Source organism: Delphinapterus leucas, chromosome 3 (genome assembly GCF_059928025.1).
Source record: "Delphinapterus leucas isolate spDelLeu-1000000601 "Yukka" chromosome 3, BTC_Dleu_Yukka2, whole genome shotgun sequence".
NCBI lineage: Eukaryota > Metazoa > Chordata > Mammalia > Artiodactyla > Monodontidae > Delphinapterus > Delphinapterus leucas.
In genome coordinates this window covers 27,802,946-27,829,505 of record NC_143131.1, presented here as the reverse complement: position 1 = coordinate 27,829,505, position 26,560 = coordinate 27,802,946, and the positions used below count along the sequence as shown (strand labels likewise).

At 46.2% G+C, this 26,560-nt stretch overlaps 1 protein-coding gene across 4 annotated transcripts in view; it reads right to left on the bottom strand.

Annotated features, from left to right (window-relative positions):
• PDZD2 (PDZ domain containing 2) overlaps nt 1–26,560 on the bottom strand; it is a 383,590-nt gene that overhangs the window by 236,187 nt on the left and 120,843 nt on the right. For all 4 annotated transcript variants that reach the window (XM_022564757.3, XM_089908715.1, XM_089908723.1 and 1 more), the window contains exon 2: nt 7,118–7,958. In XM_022564757.3, the coding sequence (XP_022420465.2) occupies nt 7,118–7,593 (476 nt within the window). In that variant the 5' untranslated portion in view covers nt 7,594–7,958. The remainder of the gene's footprint in view (nt 1–7,117; nt 7,959–26,560) is intronic.

The window sequence follows — 26,560 nt, the reverse complement described above, 5'->3', positions numbered from 1 at the left end:
TATACAGTCCTGAATAGAGCCCTGGTGCCTCTGGGCACAGTATTCAGGTAAGCAGGACCCTCATGCGTAATGTCCCCAGAGACTATATTATAAAGCTATAATTGGCAATTCTTCCTTCCTGCAATCTCCTACATCACTACCTGCAGCCATTTCTCCAAGCAACACCTTCTAGCAGCCTCCTGACACTCTGTTTAAAATCTGCTATAACCTAGAGGGAACTCAGGGTTGCCATGGGTAACCGGTGTCTGAGCTTGTAACAACTCTAAATTTAATTTTACACGCAGTTAGTGCTGTGCTGAAGGTTACCTCTGGCCAGGGCTGACATTCAGCTAGTTCGCCCAGTAGTAACGCCCCTGTACCAGCTGGCCAATCACCCTGAGCTCCCCAGGTCCTCCTGCCAGCCCAGCACCCTGGCCCCTCTCCTGGGACCACATATATATCTCACACCCCAGTAACTCAAAGGTGCAGTCTGGCTCTGTGGGGCGCCAGGATGCACTGGCATCCTTTCCTACAGGCTGGTACCCACGCCACAAAGGTCGCTCAGTGTTTGAATATCACCCCGGTTTCTGGGCTGAAGATTATCCCCTTTCCTGCTGAGCAAACTGACAGAGTTTTAGGCTCTTCTCTGACCCTCAAACTCAAGGGCTTTTTCTCCGTTCATGCTGTGCCCTGGGGTCAGGTCGCCTGAGGCCAACCAGGAAGGGTGTTAAAAGCTACCTTTGATTGAACATCTACCATGTGCCAGAGGCCTATTCAGTACATTAAATAAATCATCTTATCTCACCCACTAAATGACCCTGTTGGGGAAAGCATCAACCTCCCATGGCTGAGGTAACCTTACCACACAGCCAATAAGCGGGGCTGAGAGTCAGGTCCACCTCTCCGAGGCCCCTGTTCTTTGCTCTGTGCCCTGCTCATATGTACTAATGTACAAAATAGTCCACTTGAGGTTCACATCCTGAAAAATACATTTGAAGTGGAACATGGGCCCTTTTACTTTTCAGAAAAGGCTACTTGTTTTTATTTTGGTGTGTGGGTTGTGTTTTAATTAATTCCACATTTTGTTACCAATTTGGAACAATCTGTCCGCAGGGAACGGATCTGGTTTACTTATAGAAAGCTAGCGGAGGGAGGGAGGGAGGGAATGGGGTTACAAAGTATTCCTTGCAGGAAATAATCTAAAAAACCTTCCCAGTTCTCCGGTCGCCAAAAAGACATATACAGAACATTCCAGAAAATCTCATCTTCCCCACAGTAGGTATGATAGAGTCGCAGACAAAAACTTTCCTCCATGTGTTTGTTACCAGCTACGCCTGACAGATGGGGCATGTGACATCAAACGTTACTGGTATCCCTCGCCGTCTCAGAAAGTTTCCTAGAAGCTCACTCTGCGATGATGCTGTTACCGCTCAAAAGAATGAGGGGTTCCCAGCACTACTTGGGGATGCTGGAAGCAAACTGCTGACCTCGTGATTGTCAGTCAGGGAAAAAGCAGAGAGGGATCTGCAATTTTGGGACAGTCACAGGTTAAGCTTTGGAACCGGTTCTGGGGTGCAGAAGGGTGTCAAACTCATGGCTGTGAATTCTCTGCTCTTCCCCCAGGGATGAACTTTCCAAATTGACCCTAAACGAATTTTTAAAATAAGCCAACCATGACCTCATCTTCTACACTTGGCACCTGCTTCTCCCATGCTCAGCACACATGCGATCTTTAGAGTGTTCTTTTCCGAAAACATCCACAGTGCTCTAAAGTTTCCAGAGTCACCTTGTCAGGGAGGAAATTGCCTGAATAACTCACTGGCCATAGGTGACAGGGTCAAAATATCATGTACACTAGTTTGCTAGCGCTGTCAAAATAAAGTACCACAAACCAAGTGGCCTAAGCGACAGAAATGTGTCGTATAGTTCTGGATGCTAAAAGTCCAAGATCAAGGTGTTGGCAGAACTATGCTCCCTCTGAGTACTGGAGAAATATCTGTTCCAGGTCCCTCTCTTAGCTTCTCGTAATTCCTTGGCTTGAAGCAGCATGGTGCCAACCTTCACGTGGCATTCTCCCTGTGTGCATGTCTATCCCCAGATCTGCCCTTTTTATAAGGACACTAGTCCTATTAGATCGGGGCCCACCTTACTCCCATACGACCTCATCTTAACTAATTACATCCGCAATGACCCTATTTCCAAATAAGGCCATGTTCTGAGGTTCTGGGGGGTTAGGACTTCAACGTGTGAATTTGGGAGGTGGGACACATGATTCACCCCATAACATCATCTAAGGGAGTTTTGAATTCTAAATCAAACTCAAGAGAAGGAACAGAACGGATTGCCCAAAAGAGTGCCCCCTATTATAATTCCAAGTGATATTGTGGATGACTTATTGTGTCGGTGAGGGGGGGGTGGGGGGGCGGGAGGGATGTTAGTGTACTGACACCTGAAATCTGTTGCTTACAAGTAAAGGTGACAGGACCAATGTATAACTCTGGTGCAGATTTGAGGTAGTACAGCACAGAAGTTAGGAACACAGAATGTGGTGGCAGCTTGACCCAAGTTCACATCTGGTTCTCGCTTTCTTAGGTGACCTTGGAAAAGTCACATGGCCTCTCTGTGGTCAAGGTTCTCATCTAAAGCTGTCCTTTATAAAGTTGTGGTATGTATTAAATCACAGTGGGTGGCAGAGTGTCCCTATGGTAGCAACTGCTCAATAAACAGCATTTTTACACTACCAAACGTAAGGTAGATAGCTAGTGGGAAGCAGCCGCATAGCACAGGGAGATCAGCGGGGTGCTTTGTGACTGCCTGGAGGGGTGGGATAGGGAGGGTGGGAGGGAGGGAGATGCAAGAGGGAAGAGATATGGGAACACGTGTCTATGCATAACTGATTCGCTTTGTTATAAAGCAGAAACTAACACATCATTGTAAAGCAATTATACTCCAATAAAGATGTAAAAAAATAAAATAAATAAACAGCATTTCTTATAATTATGCCAGAGAACTAAGGAGTGAATCTTGAAAAATCGACCTTGTCTCTCTGCTGTCTTGTGAACTTGCTGGTTGTTATGGGTATTGGGAAGTCAGGACTCCAGGAGCCCTTGCCTCATTACTTGATTCACTTTCATACTGTCTTGAAGACCAAGCAGAGGGTCTTGGCCTTCTCCTTCTCCTACCCCTACATCTGAGGGGATCTGGGTAGACCTTCCCTTACCTGGCCCTTCACCATCCAGCACACACACAATAGCCCCATCAGAGAAGGGAAGTTCAGAACCATGACTGTTCACTAGTAGGAAAGTTATGTTTGGAGGATTTACTTCCTTAGCCATGGAAAATTCCTGGAAGCCCAGTACAGTAACTGTTTCCTTAGTTTCTGTATTCTCGATGCTCTGGCGTTTGGGACTTTGATCCTGGAGAGACTGCCTCCCCCGTCCCCTCCCCCCAACCACCCTGGGGCCAGCTAATTCCTAGATATAGCAAACAATTCCCCTGGGAATGTGCCTTTGCTACACTAACCAGCCAGCCCAGAGCCCACACCCAGGCTGTCTTCTTTATCAAACTCTTACACATCAAGCCCACACGTCCCTGTCTAAATCACCTGGGGTCAGGTACTGGACAACTAGAGACCACCCCTATAGCTCAGAGCCTGCCAAAATTACTCAAACTATCCTATCCTAGGATTACTCAGTGTACCTACCATGCCTCGCCCAATCCATCCCTTGAAACCCCCAATAAAGGCTTTGGGCCATGCCTTCCCCTCTCCCCGCTCTGCCTCCTGACCAACGCTGGTGTTTCCCCCTGTGGCCCTGCAAAGTGTGCTGTGCTCCCTGTTTCTAGGAATCTGTGAGCATAAACTTCTTCCTTCATGACAGTCGTTTCCCCGTCTGCAGGTCTTACCATACTTGATTCAAACAAATGCCAGGCACATTTTAGAACACCCACAGGCCTGTTCCTTGACCTTTTTCCTATTTCCATTCCCCAAGATCCTCCTCTTCAGCTATTTTAGCCCAGATGCCAACTGGCCACACCTGCCTGAATGTTTCTTCCTGACCACCCTAGGTGGAGTGGTGCACTGGATCGGGTATCCAGCTGGGAGTCAGCAGAGGGAGAATGAGAGTCGGCTCTGCCAGTTATCACTGGCCGGGCATCACGGGAACACCACTTCACCTCTGCGGGCTTCTGGAACCAAAACACCAGCTCAGGTGGCCCAAGTGAAATGTTTCATAGATCTCTCCTAATATGTTAGCAAAGGTGGCGAACTTCCTTCCCATCCCCACTCTGCTACCCTGACACACTTACCCAGGGTCTCAAAGCTAGTTTCCAGAAGACATGTGGAGAGAACCCAGAATCCCAGGCTCAGTCCTACTGCTTCTTCCATCACATCATACTTGCTCCTTCCTCAGAGCTTCCATGAAAGAGTCTAGTGCTTTGTTCCATCTTCTCATGACCCTGAGCCCATCACCTTTCTATTCTTCTGTATCTTCTTTCTTTGCAAAATGGGCATCATCCTATCACTTGCTCCAACGAGTAAATTAAAAATCACCAAGGAATCTTCCCCTGTAGCTGTCAAACCATCTTATTCCAGGGCCAGATGTACTTTCAGAGCATGGGACAGAAAACTTTGCCTCTTAAAGACTCCACAGCCTTAAGTAGTACAAGAGAAGAGCTTTCTAAACAGATAAGGAACATTTCCCAAGTACGGGAAGACTTTCTCCAATGTCCTAAAGACTCCACCAATCTACTGGATAAGAAAATCCCAGTCTTCCAAAACACTCTCCATGTACAATAGTCATCCTGATGCTTTTATTGAGCACGATTTATTGTACTAGGCATAGTACTAAGTCCCACATGTGCATTATTTCATCATTTAGTCATTGTTATCAATAGATATTTGTTCTTATTTCACAGATGGGAAATCAGAGTCTGAGAGGGATGATTTTCCCAAGGTCGACCAGCTGGTAAGTGGGGAAACCTGGGGAGGCAGCCCCGGTTGTCTGGCTTCAGAGCTGCAGCTCCTGACCACAGCACTCTCCTGCTGGATGTGCCCTCCATGCTCCTCCTGCTACCTCTCCATCCAAACCCACTCCCTTCAAATCAGACAGCTGCAAATGATGAGGACCTTCAAGAATAGCTTTGAAAGGGCTGCCTCATAGTGATCCCCACTTCTAACCCTAAGGAACCCACCACCAGGGAGTAGAGTCACCTTATCAAGTCCTTGTAGCATCTTGAGTGCTACGGTGGTCAGTATTGCTTCTTTGCTAAGAGCCATCTCTAATCCCAAATAAAAACATTTATCTGCAACATCACTCCTTGAAAATGAGCAGTTATCTCCCAGGAACTGCCAGTTAGGCACTCAGCCATTAGCCAAGAGCACCCCATCAGTCCAAGAGGCAACCCAAAGGAAATACTAGTGAAAGTGTCTACTGAGTAAATACTCACATCAACCAGCCAGCCCTGTGCTATGTGCTTTCCATGAACTGGCTCATTTAAACTCAGACCACGTTGCATGTGCCTAATGACTTCTTGTTTGACCCCCCCTGCCCCATATCCACTCTCCACCCTTTTCTACCCTGCCTTTTGTCCCAGGAGGCTCACACATATGAACAACATCAGTGGGATCCCTTGTCCCTGGCTGATTCCCATTGATGGGAAGCTCTGGTAGGAGACGGAAGGGAAGGAAAAGATTGAAGTCAAGGTATTTTTGCACTGTTTTTCTCTCTTCAAGGTCTTCTCGGGTTAGATGTGTCCCCCATCAAAAGGTCACCATGATTTCCAAGGTGCCCTTCTCTCTATGATCCTCTCCTTCTGGGATATAGGAGACATCCATCCTCACAGGAGCCCCTGAAGGCTTGACAAAACTTACGCATCTCAGAATATCTTCAAACTTCTCTTTTCCTGTCTCTTTCATATATACCCATCGTTAAAACCCTGGTGTGCAGTAATGGATTAACTTGGCAGGTTTGGGGTATTCAATACCTGTGCATTCCAAAGAAAGGAATGTCCCTTGACCAGCTCCTGGGAGGTAACGTCTAAGCTCTTGAAATATCCTGCCTGATAAGAGTGTCTTTGTATACCTGGGGCCTTGGGCCACACCAGATAGTTTATGCTAATAATGTGATCTATGATGGCGGCTTTGGGCCATGTGTTACTAGTTTGGTCTCTGAAAGGACTGGATACTTAGTGACTAAGGTCAGCTACACAGGCATGGAGTGCTTGTGTGACTGACCCCCAATAAAATATCTGGACACCAAGGCTTGGGCAAACTCGCCTGGTTAACAATACTCCGTTAAGTGTTGTCACACATCATTGCTGAGAGAATTGAGTGCTTCTGTACAGCTCTGCTAGGAGAGGACAACTGGAAGCTTGTTCCTGGTCTCTCCTGGACTCTACTCTATGCACCCTTTACCTTTGTTGACTTTAATCTGATTCCTTTCATTGTGATAAACTGTAACCGTGAGTATAATAGCTTTTCTGAGCTCTGTGAGTTCCCCAAGTAAATCACTGAAGCTGAGAGCGGTCTTAGAGACCCTAACTCACCCAGAAAACAACAGAACAGGCCAATCGTAACTTACTGCCATGGTAGGTTGTCACATGGGTAGAAAACAGAAATATGTTCATTCAGATAAGATCCAAATGGATCTTCCAGGATGGGGAAACTGGCGGGGTGGGGGATGGTCTAAAGACATTTCTAAGCATCTCAAGGGTCTTCTGGACTGTGAGTCTGTGACAAAGGTGATATGGGACAGGCAGATGGAAACATAACCAGGACCTAATCTCTGTTGCTCCGATTAGAGGTGAGATGCTAGGTTGAATGGAAAAGAGGGTCTAACTCAATGTGACATTTCTCATACTCTTATGTACTGTTTCTCTTCTTTCTAACCCAGGTTTCAAGGAAAAAGGAGAAACTTTGAGCCTGAGTCTTCTAAGAGATAAGGAAGCAAAAAGAGAAACATACAAATACCAAAAAACTTCAACTTAGAGTGTGTATTTTCCCTCTGTAAGATAAATGCCACTGGCTAATCGCCACAGTAGGACTCACAGCCCTCAGCAGCCGCGGATCCCAGCATCAGGCATAAGTGAACCACAAGGGCTCCGCATCCTGCCCCCACGCCAGCTGGCACTCCCCACTCACCTGGCCCCAGTGACATCAACTCCGACCATCAGCTGCCCATTCAGGGAGAGGATCTCATCCCGCAGTCGGACTTTCCCACTCTTCCCTGCCGGGCTGTTCTTCCTCAGCTCTGTCACCCAGATGCAGCCCACATCCAGCACGGGGCCCTGGTGGGTTTTCCTCTTCTTGCCCCCTCTGCGCTTTTCTCCATAGTCCCCGAAAACAGGGATGTTCCCAAAACTAAGGCCCACAGTCTCTGCGTCCCCCAGCTCCTTGGCGAGGTACACAGTACAGATCTCCATCCCCGTGGGGCTGTGGTCAGGTGGGACCGCACTCTCGTCCACAGCAAAGTTCAGCTGGATGTACTCCTGCAGCTTCCGGATGGCCGCCTGGCAGAGGCGCTGCTCCGGCCCGGCCCCGCCCTCCCGCAGGCTGTTCTGCAGCCACTGGTAGAGGAGGGGCAGGTGCAGCCCAGCATTGTCCTGGGTGATGGGCATGGTTGGCGACTCCCAGACGCCAACATCATGAGAGAACCTACTCCAGGGGGCTGGGCCCTGTGGGGCCCCTCGTCCCACGGGAACGCGGGCTGTCCTCAGCTTTGCCTGTGTTCATGTTCAGGCTGGCAGACAAGCCTAAGGAAGACCTACTCTAGTTCTGGCTGTTTGCTTTGGCAAGAGGAGGATGGGACACGATTAAAACAACAGTGGAACAATCACTGGGCCCAGAGTGTCAATGAGGGAAGGAAGGAAGTGTCTGACCAGTCCGCGCTTGGTTCATTTCACAGTGGGGCCCGTGCAAAGGACCTGGAAGTGAGGTGTTCCACCAGCAGCGACAGGGCTACCTCCCCTGGACTGGTTCACACCTGGAAGAGGAAAAACAAAAAATTCCGGTCACGACAGTGAGCCTTCTGACACAGCATGCATGGCAGGAGAGTATTACAGAAGGACTGTGTTTGCTTTTTAATTTTTTTTTTTTGCGGTACACAGGCCTCTCACTGTTGTGGCCTCTCCCGTTGCAGAGCACAGGCTCCGGACGCGCAGGCTCAGTGGCCATGGCTCACGGGCCCAGCCGCTCCGCGGCATGTGGGATCTTCCCGGACCGGGGCACGAACACGCGTCCCCTGCATCGGCAGGCAGACTCTCAACCACTGCGCCACCAGGGAAGCCCTGTGTTTGCTTTTTGAGTCAGGAACCTAATGCCCCTCCCCATTCCACGGCTTTGTTCCCTCCACCCTGTGCACACACACATGTACACACACACACTCATACACAGATGCACACACACAGTTATACACAGATAAACAGATGCACATATAGACACACAGATACACACAAAAATACACCTGTACACACAAATGCACAGATACACACGCACGCACAGACACCCTTCCCTCAGACAAGAAACCTCCGGAATGCTGACCTTCCCCGGGAAGTTCCCCTGATCAGCAGGGAAATGAGATGGCTTTTGCCAGGACAACCCTCATCAACTCACACCCACCCAGGAGGCTCTGTGTGACAAGACTCCCTGGAAGATTGTAGAGGGGTTCTGGACATATTTAAGAACTCACATTCCTGGGAAGTTCAAGTCTATGTCCATTTGCCTTGATCAGCCCAAGTGTATGCACAGGAGGTCTCTCCATTCCAGAACTCTGCTCTAACAGTGCTACCAAGAGGAGAAGAGCCGCTCAACACTGCAGAGAGATGCAGGCTCTCCCCTAGACCACCGCCAGTCCTAAGTTTAGTCGAGGGTCCTGGCTTTATCATGTAGACTCAGAGGGTATCATGTCCCTTTACAGCCTATAGCTTTAGTTGCCTCGCTTCTTTTTCTTTGGTAAACTGTTGAAACCAGCCTACACTTAGGCCAACCCAGAAGCCATCTCCTGCAGAGAGATGTTTCTCCAAGCTTCTGGGGGAGCAGCCCTGGCCGCTCCTTGGCTTGCCCTGGACACACTGCTCACACAGCCATGCACCCACTCCAGGCTGCACACGTCTGCGGCAGGTGCGGCTCCCCAGCGGGGGTGGCAATGATCCCCTCCCACTGAACATGCACAGCGCCCGGCACACAATCCATCCCCCCTCGGCGATAGGTTAATTGAATTCCATGGCCAATTCTCCTCCACCGAAGAGATTTTCACCTCCATCCTCTGTAAACACAGAAAAATGACTCCTTTCAGTCTCTTCTCAGAACTTCACTTTCACCCAGAGAAAGTCAATATAAACTGTGCCATCAAAGATGGAAAACATTCTCGAGCCTTCTCAGGAAGTAATTTAACAAGGAATAATAATAAATGGGAGAGGTGTCAGAAGCACATCAATAATAAGTACTAATAGTAACCGTAAAGAAATTTCCAATAGAGTTAAGTTGTGAGTTTCCAAAGAACTTGAGTGCCAGCTATTAATTGGTTCCAGATAAACCAAAAGCTTAGCAAAGATCATCTACATAATCACGTGCCTATTAAAAAGAAAGGCAAGATCAAAGAAAAGGTAATCCACACATGGACGAAAGCTGACTGTCTCCTTTGGCCAAAATACGTAACACCTTTCACTGACAAGTAACTCCACACAGACGTATCAAAATCTTATGAATAAATCAAAACCTTTTCCATCAGGCCTCACAACTCTTACTGAGTCTCTGTTTCCTCACCTGTAAAATGAGAAAGTTAAGCTAAATGAACTCTAAGTTCTCTCATACTCCACAGAGAGGTTCTCAAATATAGTGGCAATGTCTGGTTCGTCAATACGCTCCCTACCTCAGCACAGTGTCTGTCACCTTGTAGACTCAATAATTTAAAACAATTTTTTGTTTTTTGGCCACGCTTTGCAGCACGCGGGATCTTAGTTCCCAGACCAGGGATAGAACCCATGCCCCCTGCAGTGGAAGCGCAGTCTTAACCACTGGACTGCCAGGGAAGTCCCTAAAACAATTTTTTAAAGATGGTTTAAAATTAAAATTTTGATGGTGATTCAAGGTGTTAGTCACGGTTCAGGTGATTCCATACATATGAAAACAGAGTAAACATCTTGGGTAAGGTATTCATTAAATAAGTCTGATTGAAGAGAACCAAACTTAAGAGTAGTAGAGAATTTTTTCCCCAATGTCAACTTGTATTTAAGCAACATGTATTATTGAACATCTATTAAGAACCAGACCTTGAACTTGGCACTGAAAATATACTACCAAAAAGGCAAATTCCTTGTCTTGAAGGCATTCATAGTTTAGTGGGAGATGCATAAATAAACAGAAATTAGCGGGTAACAAGTCTATGACCACCCTCTTAACAGAATGAAGGCACATTCCTGGCAGCCACGTTCACATAACATAAGTCCCCAGCCCCTGTTGATGGGTCCCAGGCTGAGCATCTCATGCAATCTGGAACAGACTTCTCTGAGAATGGAGAGACCTTGAGAGAAGGGATCTAGTCTCCAGGGTGTGGCAGGAACTATAACTTTTGAAAAAGGACCTCTGGATGGCAATATTCTACCTGCTCTGTGAACTGAAGAGCAAAGAAAGTCATCCTGCCAAGAAATAAAATAAAGATGATTGGTAGAAGGCAGAGGGGCAAGACTGGGAAGAGAGAATGCTCTAGCTTCCCCACAGCATCTGGGATTTCACCCATCCTAGATGGGGCTGTACTGCCCTCCCACCTCGATCTGAAAGACCCTATCAATTCTTATAATACATTACATTTGAAAATTTTAACTACTTAAATTTTAAAAAAAGAGAAAGAGAAAAGGTAAAGCAAAACAAAAGTAAAAACAAACAAAAAAAACCCTTTAAACTTTACCTTGAGTTGTTTTCTGCTCTTTGCAGCTCAAAAGTTTTTAATGAATACATTGGAGGTGAGCAAAGCCGATTGGCTCAGACTGGATCATTTGTCTATCAGTAGTCTAACTGGTTATCGCCAAGGGGGCAGGGTCATGAGGTATCAATATGGCTGCTGGGAGCCCACCCTCTGGCCCTGAATGTGGTGAGGGCAGAGAAGGAGTTTTCAGAAAAGGAAAAATTATTTCAAGTGTACAGACACCCTCAAAGAGATTTAGTCTTATTAAGGTGTTCATGGGCTACATAACCTGTCAATTCCATACCTATAATTAGGAATTTTCCAGTAATCTTTCCAGCCCCCTATTTGATCAACTCCTTTTCTGCGATTTTCTATAAATAAAGGAAGTAGAAGCATTCCCATACACTGCAACATTTTGAGATGACTCAAGGCATATGCAAAGACACACAATCTTACAATACTACTGTGAAAAGTGTGGTTCTTCCACAATATCCCATGAAACATTCCAATACCAACTACTCCAGTGAGCAGAATGTTGACCCAGAGAAGACACAGAAGTCTGAAAATGGTTACAAATAACAACATCCCTCCATGGCTGATGTGTGTAAAGGTCTAAAAATTTCTCATCCTGAAGATCAATCCATTTCAACAGGGAGTAGAATTTGTGGACATGGCAGTCTGCTGCAGTGGTACAGATCACTTTTGTCTACCATACATAATTCTCCAATTAGCTTCCTATCTCAAGCAAACAACCATGATAATTTAAATTAATTTTGAGTAGCTTGAAGCTGACAGCCTTAACTTTAAAAATAAATGCTTCTGTCCCCGAGGTAATTTACTAATGTGGTGTTGGAATCGACCAAAGTTCTTGGATCCCCTTTTAGCTAAGCCATGTTTTTTCAGCAGGGTGACATTACCCACAAAACTTAGATATTATAATGGTTAATGCCCCACCTCCCCTGCAAAGCTCAATCCCACCTGACAAACACTTATTGCTTAGTATTTAATTTCTTGTGTTAGAATTTAAATTAAATTAAAATTTTCTCCGGGGTAAGAGGAGGGGGACAATAATGGAAAAAAAAAAAAAAAGGAGAGAAACAGTGAACTAAGTGAAACGAATCATCTGTTCAAAGCCACAGACTCAGAGTCACCTGAAATCCAAGGCTAAATCCTGAAGCTGGCAGGAGGTGCGAAAAGGTCTGGCTTCTCCAGATCTGGCCTCAAAATCCAGTTACACCGGACTGTCTTATTGTACTAACTCCCGCTTCCAAGGCTCCTGGATTCTAAATGTTCTCCTGTTCGAACCTCTGCTAAGTTCAAATTCCTCAACCTCCGTCTAATCTTCCTTCCTCCTGGATAGGACTCCTCTCTTGACTTTTAGGAAATGCTCACATTTTAAAAGGAAACCAATGTTGATTAAATATTTACTACTGATTTATTCCACAGATGTTCACTGAGTGCCCCTCACGGGCTGGGCCCTGAACAAAACAGACAACGTTCCTACAGAGCCTCATGAAGCCTGTGATCTGATGAGGGTGCATTAGTAAACATAAAATACGGTAACATCAGATGGTGATTAGCACTGTGAAGAGAATTAGGGTAGCATCAGAAGACAAAGAGGGATGGGCGTAGGAGGGGATTAGGAAAGGCCCCTCTGGGAAGAGACCTGAATAAAGTGAGAGACGAGGTGAGAGAATATCTTTGGGAAGGCTGTTCTCAGCCAAGAGGACAGCAAGTGCAAAGACCCTGAGGTCAGAGCCTGCTCAGCTGCCTGCAGAGGTAAGAGAGATCAAGGAGAGCATGGCTACAAGGAGGGAGTGAGGGGAAACCTCCCCCTGTGCTGGCTGCTTCCTCACTGTCTCATTCATTCTCCCTCCGATTCCCATAACCACCATTTAATTGTCACAACAATACTGCAGGGAGATATACTGTTAGTATGCACTTTTTAAAGGCTCAGAAAAAATAACAGAAACAGAGAGGCTAAATAATTGGCCTGAGGTCTCACAGTAAGTAACAGAGCCAGGACTAGCACGCAGACCCACGGGGCGGGGCCTTGCCCTTCTACATCAGCACGCTGCCTGCCTGCTTCTGACAACCTTGCCTTTCTGCACCTGCACCCGACTGCCCTGGACGGGCACCCTGCCTGGTGATCTCTGTTCCACCACCGATGGACCTCCTGTGATAAATAAGCAGGTAGCTTGAGCCAGAAGCTTGTGACTGTCTATGTGATAGCCATTCCCTCTTTCTTCCTTTATTTTCTTGGACGTGGTGATGTATTCATCTAAAACCCAGCCTCTCTTGGAGGAGGTATGGATAGCCCTACAACGGAGTTCTGGCCAATGAGATAAAAGTGGATATTCTGGGTGGGGTTCATGCCAGCATTCCTTAAGAGCAGACATGGAAGAAAAAATAACCCCCCACGTCGTTTAATGACCGTTATTTGGATTTTTCAAAATCCAACCGATTAGCTGAATTAAACTCCAAACAAATGCACAATGTGGTGCCTAGAAGTGGGGAAACTAAAAGTAACAGAACCTGGGACTTCCTTAGCAGTCCAGTGGCTAAGACTCTGAGCTTCCACTGCAGGGGGAGCAGGTTCGATCCCTGGTCAGGGAACTAAGGTCCCGCATGCCGCACAGCGCGGCCAAAAAATAAATAAGCAAATAAAATAAAAGTAACAGAACCTAAAATGTGGAACTAGATGAGCAAGGAGTGGGGAGGGGGGAGGGAGGGAGATGCCAAGGACTTAGATACTGTAGGCTGGAAAGGTGACGCTCATTGTACTATGAAATATTTGGTTCACCTGGCAGCTGCTGTGCAGTGGAAAGTCACAGACGTGTTGACTGAGACCGTGGTGTTAGAGAAGTTGGTAGGAAAAATGCAGAATATTGGTGGTGCTTTATCACTCCCAGCAAAGTCCTGAGCTCCTCAGCTGGCAAGTGAGAGGGGAAGAAATACCACTCTACTAAGGAAGGCACGCTGGACATTCAGCCCACGATCTGTCTCCTGAGAGGCCTGCATTCGGACGCTGGCAGGGCTGAGACAGGCTGATTGGTTAGAAGGGGGCAAGTGGTGCCCTATCAGACAGAGGTTGTAAGCCTGCTGCCAAAGATGTGGTCACGCACCGGAGGCCACTGTTTCGGCTATGGCCAGCAGCATACGTTCAGTAGCATACATTAAGTTAAAATTTAGGGACATGGGCAGAACTCCTGAACTGGAAAGGAAAAGAAACAAGTCATCAGGAATTGACCAGACACCTACTAAGTTTGTGAGGGAACTCTATTGCCAAAAGACCCCAACCTGATCTGCAGCAATTCACATCAATGAGCAGTAGGCTTGGTGATGTGTATAGCCCCAGAGAAGGTATCCTCCCCATGCCCACCAGAGAAGTGGTCATGGGGAACAATGAATGAGGAATAGCCCCCAGAGAGAGGCAAGGGCGCTGGAGGGCAAGGAACAGGAGTTCTTGCCACAAGAATGAGGGGTTGGACTCTCGCTATTCCAGGAGAATTTGGTCATTGCTAACGACAGTGACTGCTTTGTTTTCTATCCCTCCTTTTATAAAGGAAAGTTTTTATTGTAGCTATAGTACACCTTTCCCAGTACTGCAGGTTAGATGTGTCGGGGCTCAATTGCAAGGAGTTATATCCAGGACTGATGGAGAGGACCACACATCACCCAGAGATCCAGGGCTCCAATCTTGATATGCTAACTCTATGAGGCTTGAGAGCCTTCTCTCTTGAAAACAGAGAGTCTATCCCACATACGGAAAGAAGGGTATGTCTGAGGAACCACAGGAGGGAACTGTGGCTAGCTGACTACTAGAATAGAAGAGAAACTTCTATTCTTCCCTAACAGAAATCCATCTGTGTTTGAAGAACAAGTACCCAGCCAAAACACTATGTTTGTTAGTGTTCCTTCAGAGAGGGGTAGCCATAACATATAGTCTTGGCCCGTGAAGTTGTTGGGTGGGTCTATCAGAGAGGTTCATTTTTTATGAGAGTTCTTTTTCTTCCTTTTTCATGCTTAAAATGCACATGTGATGGCTGGAGCTCTAGTAGCCATCTTGTGACCAACCATAAGACAGTGGCCTGACTTCCTTGAGCCGCTGTGCCAACCCTAGGTGTTCTACCTCCAGACTTATTACATGAGAGAAAAACAGCCCCCCCCACCTTCAATCCTGTTAATTAGTCATTCTGTTACAGGTGAACGAAATCCCTAATGAAGGTATTGCTTTAACTCACTCTTAACCCTCAAATTCAAGGTCCAGAATATAATCCTGAGTGTTTTAACATCAGCCCTTCTATTTTGTCAGTTAGCAGCTATCACTGAGTTCCTACCTTGATATGGGGGCACCACCACTACCACCGAAAACAACAACAACAAACAGGGCATGTTTCTATCCCTTAAAGAGCAAAAGCCCGCATGAATCCGTCCACCACCTGCAGTCCCAGGTGTTAACAGACGAACCTACAACTGATTGAGAAACATGATAAATCAAATGATTGTGACTCCTTTAGGTCAGCTTGTGTTTTGGAAGAGCAAGATGCTGGCTAATGTTTAACTGTCTACGTGACTGGCTCTAGACTAGCGGAATGGCTGTGTATGAGACAGAAGAAGAATTTGATCGGCCTTTGTTTCATGCAGCAAGGATCAGCTGTGCCAGGCATGGTGCTAGGCCAGGGAAGAAATGATGACCAGCCCTGTGGAGGCTGTGGTCTGCTGGGGAAAGAGATCACTGAACGCAGTGTACGAAGGGCCATGAAGTGGCACATTTTACGGGCACATGATGGATTCTGGAAAGTGAGGCTTTCCAAGGTCTGTGCTGGAGTTTTAGGGGATGGGAGAGCTGTTCTCATAGAATTAAAGGTGAGGACGTAGAGAGGCTCTCCGGGATTACTACGTCCAGCCTTCAATTAGACAAATGAGAGAAAAGCAGATCAAGACAGGACCCAGATCCTTTAGTTTCTGGGTCTGATGACCCTTGAAGAGTAGGAAAAACGAAAAAAAAAGATGAATGAAATGAAAAAGAATGACCTGGCAGCTAGTTTGAGAATCTAGTGCTTGAAGATATTCTGTGTCCTAATACATGGACTATTTGTTCAAATTTTTTAAAAATGGGAATGAGTAGAAATTTCAGAAATTCATGAAACATCATGAATCTTTTCTCTCAAGATGAGTGCAAGAAAACAGTTGGGGGCCAGAAAACCAAAATGAATATTATAAATCATTTCCGCTTCCTATGTATTTCTAAAATATATCTGTTGTGGCTTCAAATACTGAAACAAGTTTGTACGTTTGCAGTTTAAGATTGTTTACTCAGAATGTCAGGCATTGGGCAGTTCTGGATTAATTATATATCTGGAATTTAGGCATCTAGATTCTGAAAGAGTACGATGATTGGGGAGAGAGGGCATTTATGAGGCAATGTACATATTTGTGAAATGGCAATTCAACACTTTGAAACAGTTGCTATCTACCAAATGGGTAACTGACTGAGACTTCTATGTGGGCAGTAAGACTTTCCTGAGATCACTGTGGTTGCTCATTTTATTTTATTTTTTTTTTAATTTTTTTGCAGTACGCGGGCCTCACTGTTGTGGCCTCTCCCATTGCGGAGCACAGGCTCCGGACGCGCAGGCTCAGCGGCCATGGCTCACAGGCCCAGCCGCTCCGCGGCATGTGGGATCTTCCCGGACCAGGGCACGAACCCGTGTCCCCTGCATCGGCAGGCGGACTGTCAACCACTGCGACACCAGGGAAGCCCGGTTGCTCATTTTAATGTGACCATCCTGCCCACTTTGTATGAATTGGGCAGCCATGATGCCACCACCTGTCATCTGCAGGCCTGTAGATCATGCCATCAACATACAGCATGCATATAAGTTCTTCAACGACACTGGAGTTATTCTTTTTTAATGGGTAGTTATTTTACAATTGTTTCTTTCAGAACAATTGCACTGTTTAGATGCTTCTGGTGTTTAGACTTTTGGGTAAATAATCTTCTCACTATATTTAAATTCTTAGCATCCAACTGCATAGGATCTGACCTCATCGTTAATTAACAATGACTCAAGTATTTCTAACAGCCAATGATACACTCTGCCATTAGCTAGCTGTAGGTCCCCAGGCAAGTCATTTAGCATCTTTGAGGCTCAGTTTCCTTTTCGGCCAAATGAGGCAGTACTACTAAGTTTCCTTTCAGTTTGAGCAGTTTGCTGGACGTTGGAGCTGAGTTAGCAAGTCAGGGATGGAGTCACTAGCCTCATTAAGAAGCATGTACACCACACATGGAAGTTTTAAACTGCAGAAAAGATGGGCCAAATTGCTTCATCAGATTTTGAGTATTTGCCAAGACAAAGGGGCAGGGGGGCCCTGGGTGGTTTCCGTTCATGTGCTTATAACTACAGTTCAGCCTTTCCAGAAGACAAGACGAAATATATCCTACTGAATAAAAAACTCTGTGGAGTGGCAGAAAGAACCAAGGTTTCAGGGAGGGGGAAGGAACTTGCCTGAGGGGGGTGTGGGAATGAGAGGAAATCCGGTGTTTCCATTGAGGACCTGCAGACTTTCCAATTTGGCAAAGGCCTAAGTTGTGCAGAGACCGGCCTCCACTCCCTCCCCTCCCAGACTGCTTGCAGCCATCAGGGCTGCAGCGCCTGGTGCGGGGAGAGTATCCTCAAAGGAAATCAAAAGATCATGGACCACAAAGGTTCATCCCCTGTGCCTCTCTGAGAAGCGGCCCCTTTCCCCAGGCCTTGCTGTGGGAAAGGCTCAGACAATGGTCATGAGAAGCAAGTCAACATCCACGGAGTGACAGGAAAGGAATCCTCATTTGACCTCTTCCAGGCGGGACATCAGAATTAGGGAAAGAGAGACTTCCCTGGTGGCGCAGTGGTTAAGAATCTGCCTGCCAATGCAGGGGACACGGGTTCGAGCCCTGGTCCGGGAAGATCCCACATGCCGCGGAGCAACCAAGCCCGTGCGCCACAACTACTGAGCCTGCGCTCTGCAGCCCGCGAGCCAAAACTACTGCGTCCACGTACCACAACTACTGAGCCTGCGCTCTACAGCCCGCGAGCCACAACTACTGAAGACCACATGCCTAGAGCCTGTGCTGCACAACAAGAGAAGCCACCGCAATGAGAAGCCCACACACCGCAACGAAGAGTAGCCCCCGCTCGCTGCAACTGGAGAAAGCTCGTGTGCAGCAACGAAGACCCAACGCAGACAAAAATAAATTTTAAAAAATAATAATAAAAAAAAAAATTAGGGAAAGATTGTGAAGGCGTGTGATACATGAGTCCCCATGTTCTCAATGGCCCCCAAGGCTACTTGTGTGTCATCTTGGCCTTTAAAAGGGTAGTGAAACCGAGCACGACCCTTTGGGGCCCTCCAGGGTACAAAAGCCTTTTGGTGTCCCCCATTTCTTGCTTTTAGGAAAAAGGCTTCAGGCTCCTAGACCGTCCCTGAGTTCCAGAGGGCAGATTCAAACAGTTAATGATTAGAACAACAGAGGCACAGGACTCCTAGCTCCTCCAGAAGGGATATACATAACAATATGATACAAATCTCTGAGTTTTTCTACAGGAACTAGGGTCCCACCCAGGTGGAGGATGGGAACTTCAGGCTGAGCACAAGCAGGAGGACCCCAGACTGGCTGGAACCAGAAGGCTGATGAATGAGATTCCTGCAGCACCACCCAGTTACCTCACCACTGACCAATCAGAGGAGACCACACACCCTGCAGCCTTTAAAAATTCTTTGGAGCATGAGTCGCCCTGTTCTCCTTGCTTGGCCCTACCATAAACATTTCCTGCTCCAAACTCCAATGTTTCCGTTTTTGGGGCCTCACTGTGTGCTGGGCACAGGAACCTGGGTTTGACAGCTATGGGAGTGTTGCCAGAGCTGCTCCAGGTCTTTGCTCACAACCCTCCAACCCCCACCTTTAGCAGGAGTTAACATAAATCTTTAGGTTAAAGAGTCCAGAGATAAGAAAGGAAGGGAAAAACAAACAAACAAATTTAAAAAACCAGATGGAACCAGCTGGGACCAAGATGGTGACCAATCTGACCTCCAACAGACCTTGAGTCTCATTATATGTTGATTTTACTACATTAGCATATTAAATGACACACCTACCAGAGGCCTTGACTGGACATTAAGGACCAATAAAAAGGATAGTAAGCGGGTGGCACCTCAATCCTTCAAAAAAGCCCTGCCCCTTCCCTGGTAGACTAATGCATATGCCCCCCCATCATTAGCCTCACTCCTCCTCCATTTGTCTTTACTCTTTAAAATTAAATCCCTCTTATCACATGGGCGAGAAGTTGATCTGTGAACTTAGTTCCCCCTTCTCCATCCTTTGGCCACTGAATAACGCTTATGCGGTGTGCATCTCAGCTTCAGTTTCATTATTCGGCTGCTTGAACCAGAACAGGAAAAGAACCCTCCCCCAGCCGCAGCAAAGAGCCTCGGCCAGCCTAGGGCCCAAGCAGGGTCCATAGGACTTAATTCCGTAACAGGAGAGAAATGAAGTAGAGAGAAAATAAGATCAAAGTTTGTAGAAACAGGAAGGAAATAGGCCAGAAATCATCGATTCTACTCTGGGCATGAACCTTGGGGAGAAGCCTGGGGAAATGAAGAGGTTGGACCCACTGTCTAAGATCCCGCTGTTACTGTGTCTGTGCTAATGTCCAGGGGCATGTGCATAGTTAAAAGATGTGGCTGGGGAAGGTCACTGGTAGGCCAGAGAGATGCCACAAGGTGAGCCTGACCTTGGTCAACTTCCCACCATCCATTTCTTCAGGCTCCCAGGCTCGGAAACATGAATTCTGTCAGCACATTGAAAGGCAGAGACATACAATTACCAGCAGGAAAGCTCATTCATTAACTTTCAGTTGGAAAATACAATTATTAAGTGGGCAGGATGTTTGCATGAACCTGATCAATGCCTGTTTTCCCTGCAGGCAGGCTGCAGAGGAAGACAAACTGCAGAACAAGGAGAATCAGGTGAGCATAGGAGGGCTCCCCATCTAAGGCACTCCCTCCTACTCCAGCCTGGGCTTTGCAAAGGGAACTGTCCACATAGCCAAGATTCCCCTCCACCTGACAACATTTGAAAAGGTATCACCCACACCTGGCTCCTGGAGGTTTTTGCCCTCTTCTCTGCACTAACTACCCCCCTTCGATTTACACCCCTTTCTCCTAACCACATACCATATAACATCAGTATGGTATGATTTCTATCTTTTGAATTATGAGCACAATCATAGTTTAGTCCATCCTCCCCAAGATTCCTTTGATTTTATGTTTTTATGGACAGTTTCTTAACTTGGATATTTCTGAGGCTGGCTATTCAACCGTGCATGATGTATTTACTAGTTTAATTATCAACATAGAAAACTTGTCTTTATTCCTAAGGTCAGGGTTGTGAGGCGGGGGTCTCACTATTGCCCCCAAGTACCAAGAACACCTTCCAGATTTAACCAAACTACAGGAGGCCACAAAGTGGTCACACAGCAGCCCCTCCTCAGCACGGCTTTGATCTGCCCAGACTGGTGCATGGGAGAGCTTGAGTGAGGCGAGGGCAGGAGGGACAGACTAAAGTCACGAAGAAAAAGCCAGGAGAGTCAATGCTCTTCTCACCACTCTAAACCCAGAGCCCTGCCGAGGAGCCTTATGCCGCTGAGGTTCCAGACGGCTCTAGCATTTCCCAGAGCCCTGCGGCCCTGTGGCAGCATCCCCGCTACACAGATGGGGCAACAGATTGAGAGGGGACCTGCGATTCAGTCGGCAGGCAGAGAGCTAGGTGTCCATGACGTCACCCAGCAAACTCTCACTTGGGATTGGAAGCACACTCTCATCCATCAGGCAGACCCTCTGGCCAGGCTGGAAATTGGAACCAAAAAAATCCTTTCTAGTTCTCTGCATTGGAGAAAATGTAGGCGCTGGGGCACAACTATTTGGGAGACATGTAGATGGTTGAGTCCATTATGGGTTTAAAGTTTTAGGACAGTAATATAGCTTTTTCTAAGCCTGCAGAGATAAGTGCTATGGAAAAGAGATGCTCCCAGGTACCCTGCTGGTGTGGGGAATTACCAAGATTAGCAAATCTGCCATTACCTGCCACCCACCAAGTTCCTTTGAAGCCCTTCCAACACGCTTTAAGCATCCTGGTCATTCCCCCTGCAAAGCTGAGCACGCGCCAAGTCAGACTCTAAAGGAATCCTGTGAAAATAACTGAAGACCTGTTCTCAACTTGAAATCGCAAGTCTCTTCACCTGAGGGGGTGATTAAAAACTTGGCCCGCCTCCCCATGCAGATGTTCTTGCGCCCTGCCTGGCGGGCCCCAGTCGCTGGCTCTGCTCTCTCCTGCTCTGTCTTGTTACCCCCTTCATGTCCACTGCTCTCCAAGACTCTCTCCATTTCACCTTCCACCCAAGTCCTTTCCCACGAGTCTCATGACCAGAAAAGAAATGGAAAGAAAGATCCTGTGTTCCTGGGTTCTACAAGATAAACACAGATTGAGACAATGAGGATTCCTCAGAGAGGAATCATTCATTCATTCCCTCGTTCTTTTAACAAATATTCATTGAGCGCAGTAAACAAAGCAACATCCTCACCCTTAGGAACTTAAAATCTGAAGCAGTCTTCCAAAGCTGGGCCAAGTCTCAGAATCACTGGAGGCCATGGCGGTTTTCAGGTAACTGCATTTTTAACAAGCGTTTCAGGTAATTCTGATGTAACAGGACTTTGAAACTATTCATTGGGTAGAACAAGAGGTGCCACAACTCCATGACTCAGAATGGAGACCATGGGAGGAAAGTCAACTCTAATATCCTAATGTTTCAGGAGCCCCCTCATTTCTCATTCATGTAGGGCTGTTAGATTTAGCAGATAAGAATATATAGTGCCCCATGAAAGGATGCTCAACATCATTAGTTACTAGAGAAATGAAAATCAAAACTACAAGGAGGTATCACCTCACACCAGTCAGAATGGCCATCATCAAAAAATCTACAAATAATAAATGCTGGAGAAAGTGTGGAGAAAAGGGAGCCCTCCTACACTGTTGGTGGGAATGTAAATTGGTACAGCCACTATGGAAAACAGTATGGAGGCTCCCTAGAATACTAAAAGTATAGTTACCATGTGATCCAACAATTCCATTCCTGGGCATATATCTGGAAAAGACGAAAGCTCTAGCTCAAAAAGATACATGCACCCAAGTGTTTATAGCAGCACTATTTACAATAGCCAAGACATGGAAGCATCCTAAGTGTCCACCAACAGATGAATGGATAAAGAAAATGTGGTGTATATATACAGTGGAATATTACTCAGCCATAAAATAGAATGAAATAATGTCACCTGCAGCAACACGGATGGACCTAGAGATTATCATATTAAGTGAAGTAAGTCAGACAAAAACAAACATCACACGATATCACTTATATGTGGAGTCTAAAAAAATGATAGAAATGAACTTATTTACAAAACAGAAACAGACTCACAGACATAGAAAATAAACTTATGGTTACCAAAGGGGAAATGAGGGGGGGAATTAGGAGTTTGGGATTAACGGATACACACTACTATGTATAAAATAGGTAAACAATAAGGGCCTACTGTATAGCACACAGAACTATATTCAATTTCTTGTAATAACCTATAATGGAAAAGAATCTGAATATATATATACATATATATATCTGAATCACTTTGCTGTACACTGAAAACTAACACAACATTGTAAATCAACTATACTTCAATTTAAAAAAATATATAGTGCCTAGTTAAATATGAATTTCAGATTAAAAATGAGTAATGTTCTAATATAAGTATGTCCAAATATGTAGTATATCTTAATATATGTATGCACCATGCAATATGTGGGACATACTTATACTGAACTTGTATTCATCGTTTATCTGATATTCAGGTTTAACTAGATGTCCTATGTGTTACGTGGCAACTCTATACCTACCCCATCCCAAATGAAGCTCTTAGAGCCTTTGACCTGCATGCCTTCTCTGCCCTTTGTGAAGCAATCCTACCCAGCATCTCTGTCCCTGCCTCAACAGGTCTTTCACTTCCTCCTGGATGCAAACATCACCCATGGGCCAGGGTCACCCACACGAGGTAGGCAGAGAGTGAAGGAGTCAGCTCCAGAATCATAATTCCTCACCCTACTCAGAGGAACTTCTCTTCCCAGCTCCCTGTCACCTCACCCTCTGGTCTCATGTGCCCAAACCTGCTACCTCTGGCCCAGATGCCATCCTTGAAAGCCCCTGCTTGTCTGGACTCTGTAAATACTGGTCCTCTCTGGCCAGCTGACCTGTTGTTCTATATAGTACAACTGTGTCATAAAGATGAAAGGAGACAAGGAATAAAAAAGTTTGATGATCTTAGGACCACAATCTTCTGTAGATTTACAACCACAAACTGTTTTTATCAGTCGTTTATTTTTCTGGGTATGATTTTATTTCAACAAACTAGCTAAAAAAACTGTTTGAAAGTCACTAGAGTATAGAGTTGGCAACAAATTCTATGGCTTATTTTGAGTTGTAGAGGACACATCTGACTGTCTACCCAGGATCTGTTCTCTCTTTTTTACTCCCTAACAGAATTCTGGTTTTTCTTTTGGGATTCATCCAATCTCTTCTACACAGTAGGTGCCGCAGCTGTAGAGATGGGCCTGACGGATCAATTGTAACGCCCTTCCCTTGCCAGCAATGGTTTCAGGAAAGGTCAGGTGACCCAACACTGGTCAACGAGTCAAGGTGAAGCCTTTCAGGGGTCTTCTGGAAAACTTTTCCTCACTCCTAAAATAAAGTGCCAAGAAGTGGTGATCCCTCTTCTTCCTCTGGATGGCATCAGGGCTGAGTTGGATGGCTAGAATTGCTGCTGCCATCCTGATACCAGCCTGAGATGAAGCTTAATGCTGAGGATGGCAGAGTGAGAGGGAAAATGAAGTTGGGACCTCGATGACATTGTGGACACTGGAGAACCACTAAATATCCTTTCTGTTGAAGCTGGTTTGGATAGGATCTCTATTACTTGTACATGTGCTTAGAGCTTCTATTAAAAGGGAATGTCAAAGGCAGACATTTAAACTTCTGAGATTTGCAGCAGTAAACGTGGATCTACCTGTCCCTATTTCTCTCCAGAGGGCAGAAATTTGCTCTTCCTTATTTCTCTATGGATATTACCCATAGTAGGAGCAGACTTGACTAGCTTTCCCTTTTCTACGAGTCTGAATAGAAAGAGCACTAGTTTAATGTTTGTTGATGAAGTGTTGAAAGTAAATTTACTGCTCCCTCGGGCAAAACCTCCATATTTAAGCATCTTCATACCCACAAGCAGTAGCACATGATGTCTGAACTGACTTATGCATTTTTCTCTGGAGCACAGGCAGCTGCATAGGCCAGAGTCCCTCACACATGTTTAAGGTGCAGAATTCTACAGCTCATGGTCAGAGCTCTGGACCAACTACACCACACTCTACTTTCATGCCCTTGACTTCTCCTACCCACTTCCCCTCCAGTGAGTGCTGAGCTAGCCCCCTGGCTTGGGGCTCCCACTCTGGAAACTCTACCCATGCTGCCTTCTCCTGTTTCAAACATTTCTATAAACCTATACATGACTTCTTCAGAAGAGGGCTGACTCTGGGCTGTTGACTCCGAAAAAGTGAGTTTGCGTCTCAGGTATTCTAAATGGTACAGTAAAGCAACTAGAAACTAATGACATCTTCAATCCACCAGCAATGACACAACTAAAGTAGTGGATGGCTCCAAGCCAGGGGCTCTTATTTCAATATGGTAAGACTGAGACACAGTAAAGGAAGAAAAGAAAAGATAATATGGATTAATCATGGACACTAATAAAAACCAACACACAAAACTGGCAAGAGGATAAAAACAGACATACCAAAACGAGGCCAATTCATTCCATAAACATTTACTGAGTGCCTGCTACCCTGTGCCAGGCATGACCACAAGTTGCCAAAAATACAAACTAAGTTCTGTTTCTGCCCTCAAGAGATTCCCAATTTTCCTAGGGACACACACATAAATAAATTAAGATAAATCTTACAAGATGAAAGAATTCACAAAGTGGGAACTGGGGGAGGTGGGAGTCATTTACACAAGCCAACTCATATGGAATTCTCAGAGTAAACACATAGGCTTTACATTCAGGCAAAAAAATGGTGGCGTGGAAGTTGTGGGACCTGGTGGGAGGGGGTGGGAGGTTAGTATGTGGATTCGGGCTGGTTCTGTTTGTTTGGCCTTCCCTCCTATCCCAAGGAATTTGACCTTCCACACTGTAGGCAATGGATTTTGGTTGTTCGGGGTTTTTATTTACGTAATTATTCAAGCAAGGAAATATGACCAAATTTGTGATTTCGTTCTAGAAAAGTATCAAAATGGGAAAATGAGGAAGAAGGTTACCACGTCGTTTTTGCTGTTTTCATTCCTCAACAATCTCTCTGAGGGATATTCTCAAAAATCACTGTTTTCATCTCAGGGAAGTAAGTCCATGAGTGGTTTTTCACCTTTAAAACATCTGCGTTTTCTAAATACTTATGAACATATATCACTTCGCTGGTTTTAAAAACAGTGTGTGTGTGTGTGTGTGTGTGTGTGGAGAGATACAGATGGGATTTCTATAGACTCAGTGAGACCAGACATCAGGAAGACCCCTTAGAATACTCCTCTTGGCTCAGGTGTGATATATGATCACCTGGACCGAGGCAGTGGGGACCACGTGGGAGTAGCTTCTTGGGCTATTTCAGAGGCAGAGTTGACCAGTCTAGGTGACCACTTGGAAGGAGGTTGGTGGGGAAAGGGCTAGAGAAGAGGAGTCAGAGATGACTCAGGGGATTGGAGAGACCTGGGGCTTACCCAGCAGAGAGGCCCCTTATTCACGCTGGTTCTGTTCCTTGCCTCTTACACTCCACGCAACTGAATGTGGCCCTCTTGTCAGGGCCAGACTAGACTTCTTGCCATCCTCTATTCACACGACAGAGGTAGAGGCGAAGGCCAAGTCTTCCCTTCTTAGAACTGCAACAGTGCACTCCCCCCACCGTGCCCACTTACTACACCCTGAGCCCCGCACCTGGGCAGTCTTAGTTGGAAACCCCCTCTCTGAACTCACCGGGCCTGGGAGAGCCAGGTTTGTTATCAGAAGCTCACAAAACTCAGCCTCTTTGAAGGCAATTAAAACTCCAGTGTGGGAGACCTCTGGCACCAACTACTTTCCTAGCCGACTCTTACCATAGATGTAATGGTCCACCAGGCCAGGAAGGCCAGAAGGCCAGAGTGATGATACCTAGAGCCAAGCGTGAGAAGACCACACACACACAGACACACACACAGACACACACACACACACACACACACTGCTGCTTTGTGAGTGCAGCCCTCCACTCCCTCTGCCCCTTGCAATCTCCCAAAGCTCCCATTCAACAAGGAAAACATGGATCTGATTAGTGGGTTTGACATGGGCCAAACAGTTGCCGGCCCATTCTCATCCACCGGAGGAGGGCCAATTTCCATCCGAAAGAAAAAAAAAAAAAAAAAAAAGAGTGACAACTCTAGAGCTGAGCTGGCTGGGCCCAGGGGAAGGAGAGTAAAGGACAAAATTGCCTCTATTAAGTCAAATCCATCCTAGCATAATGG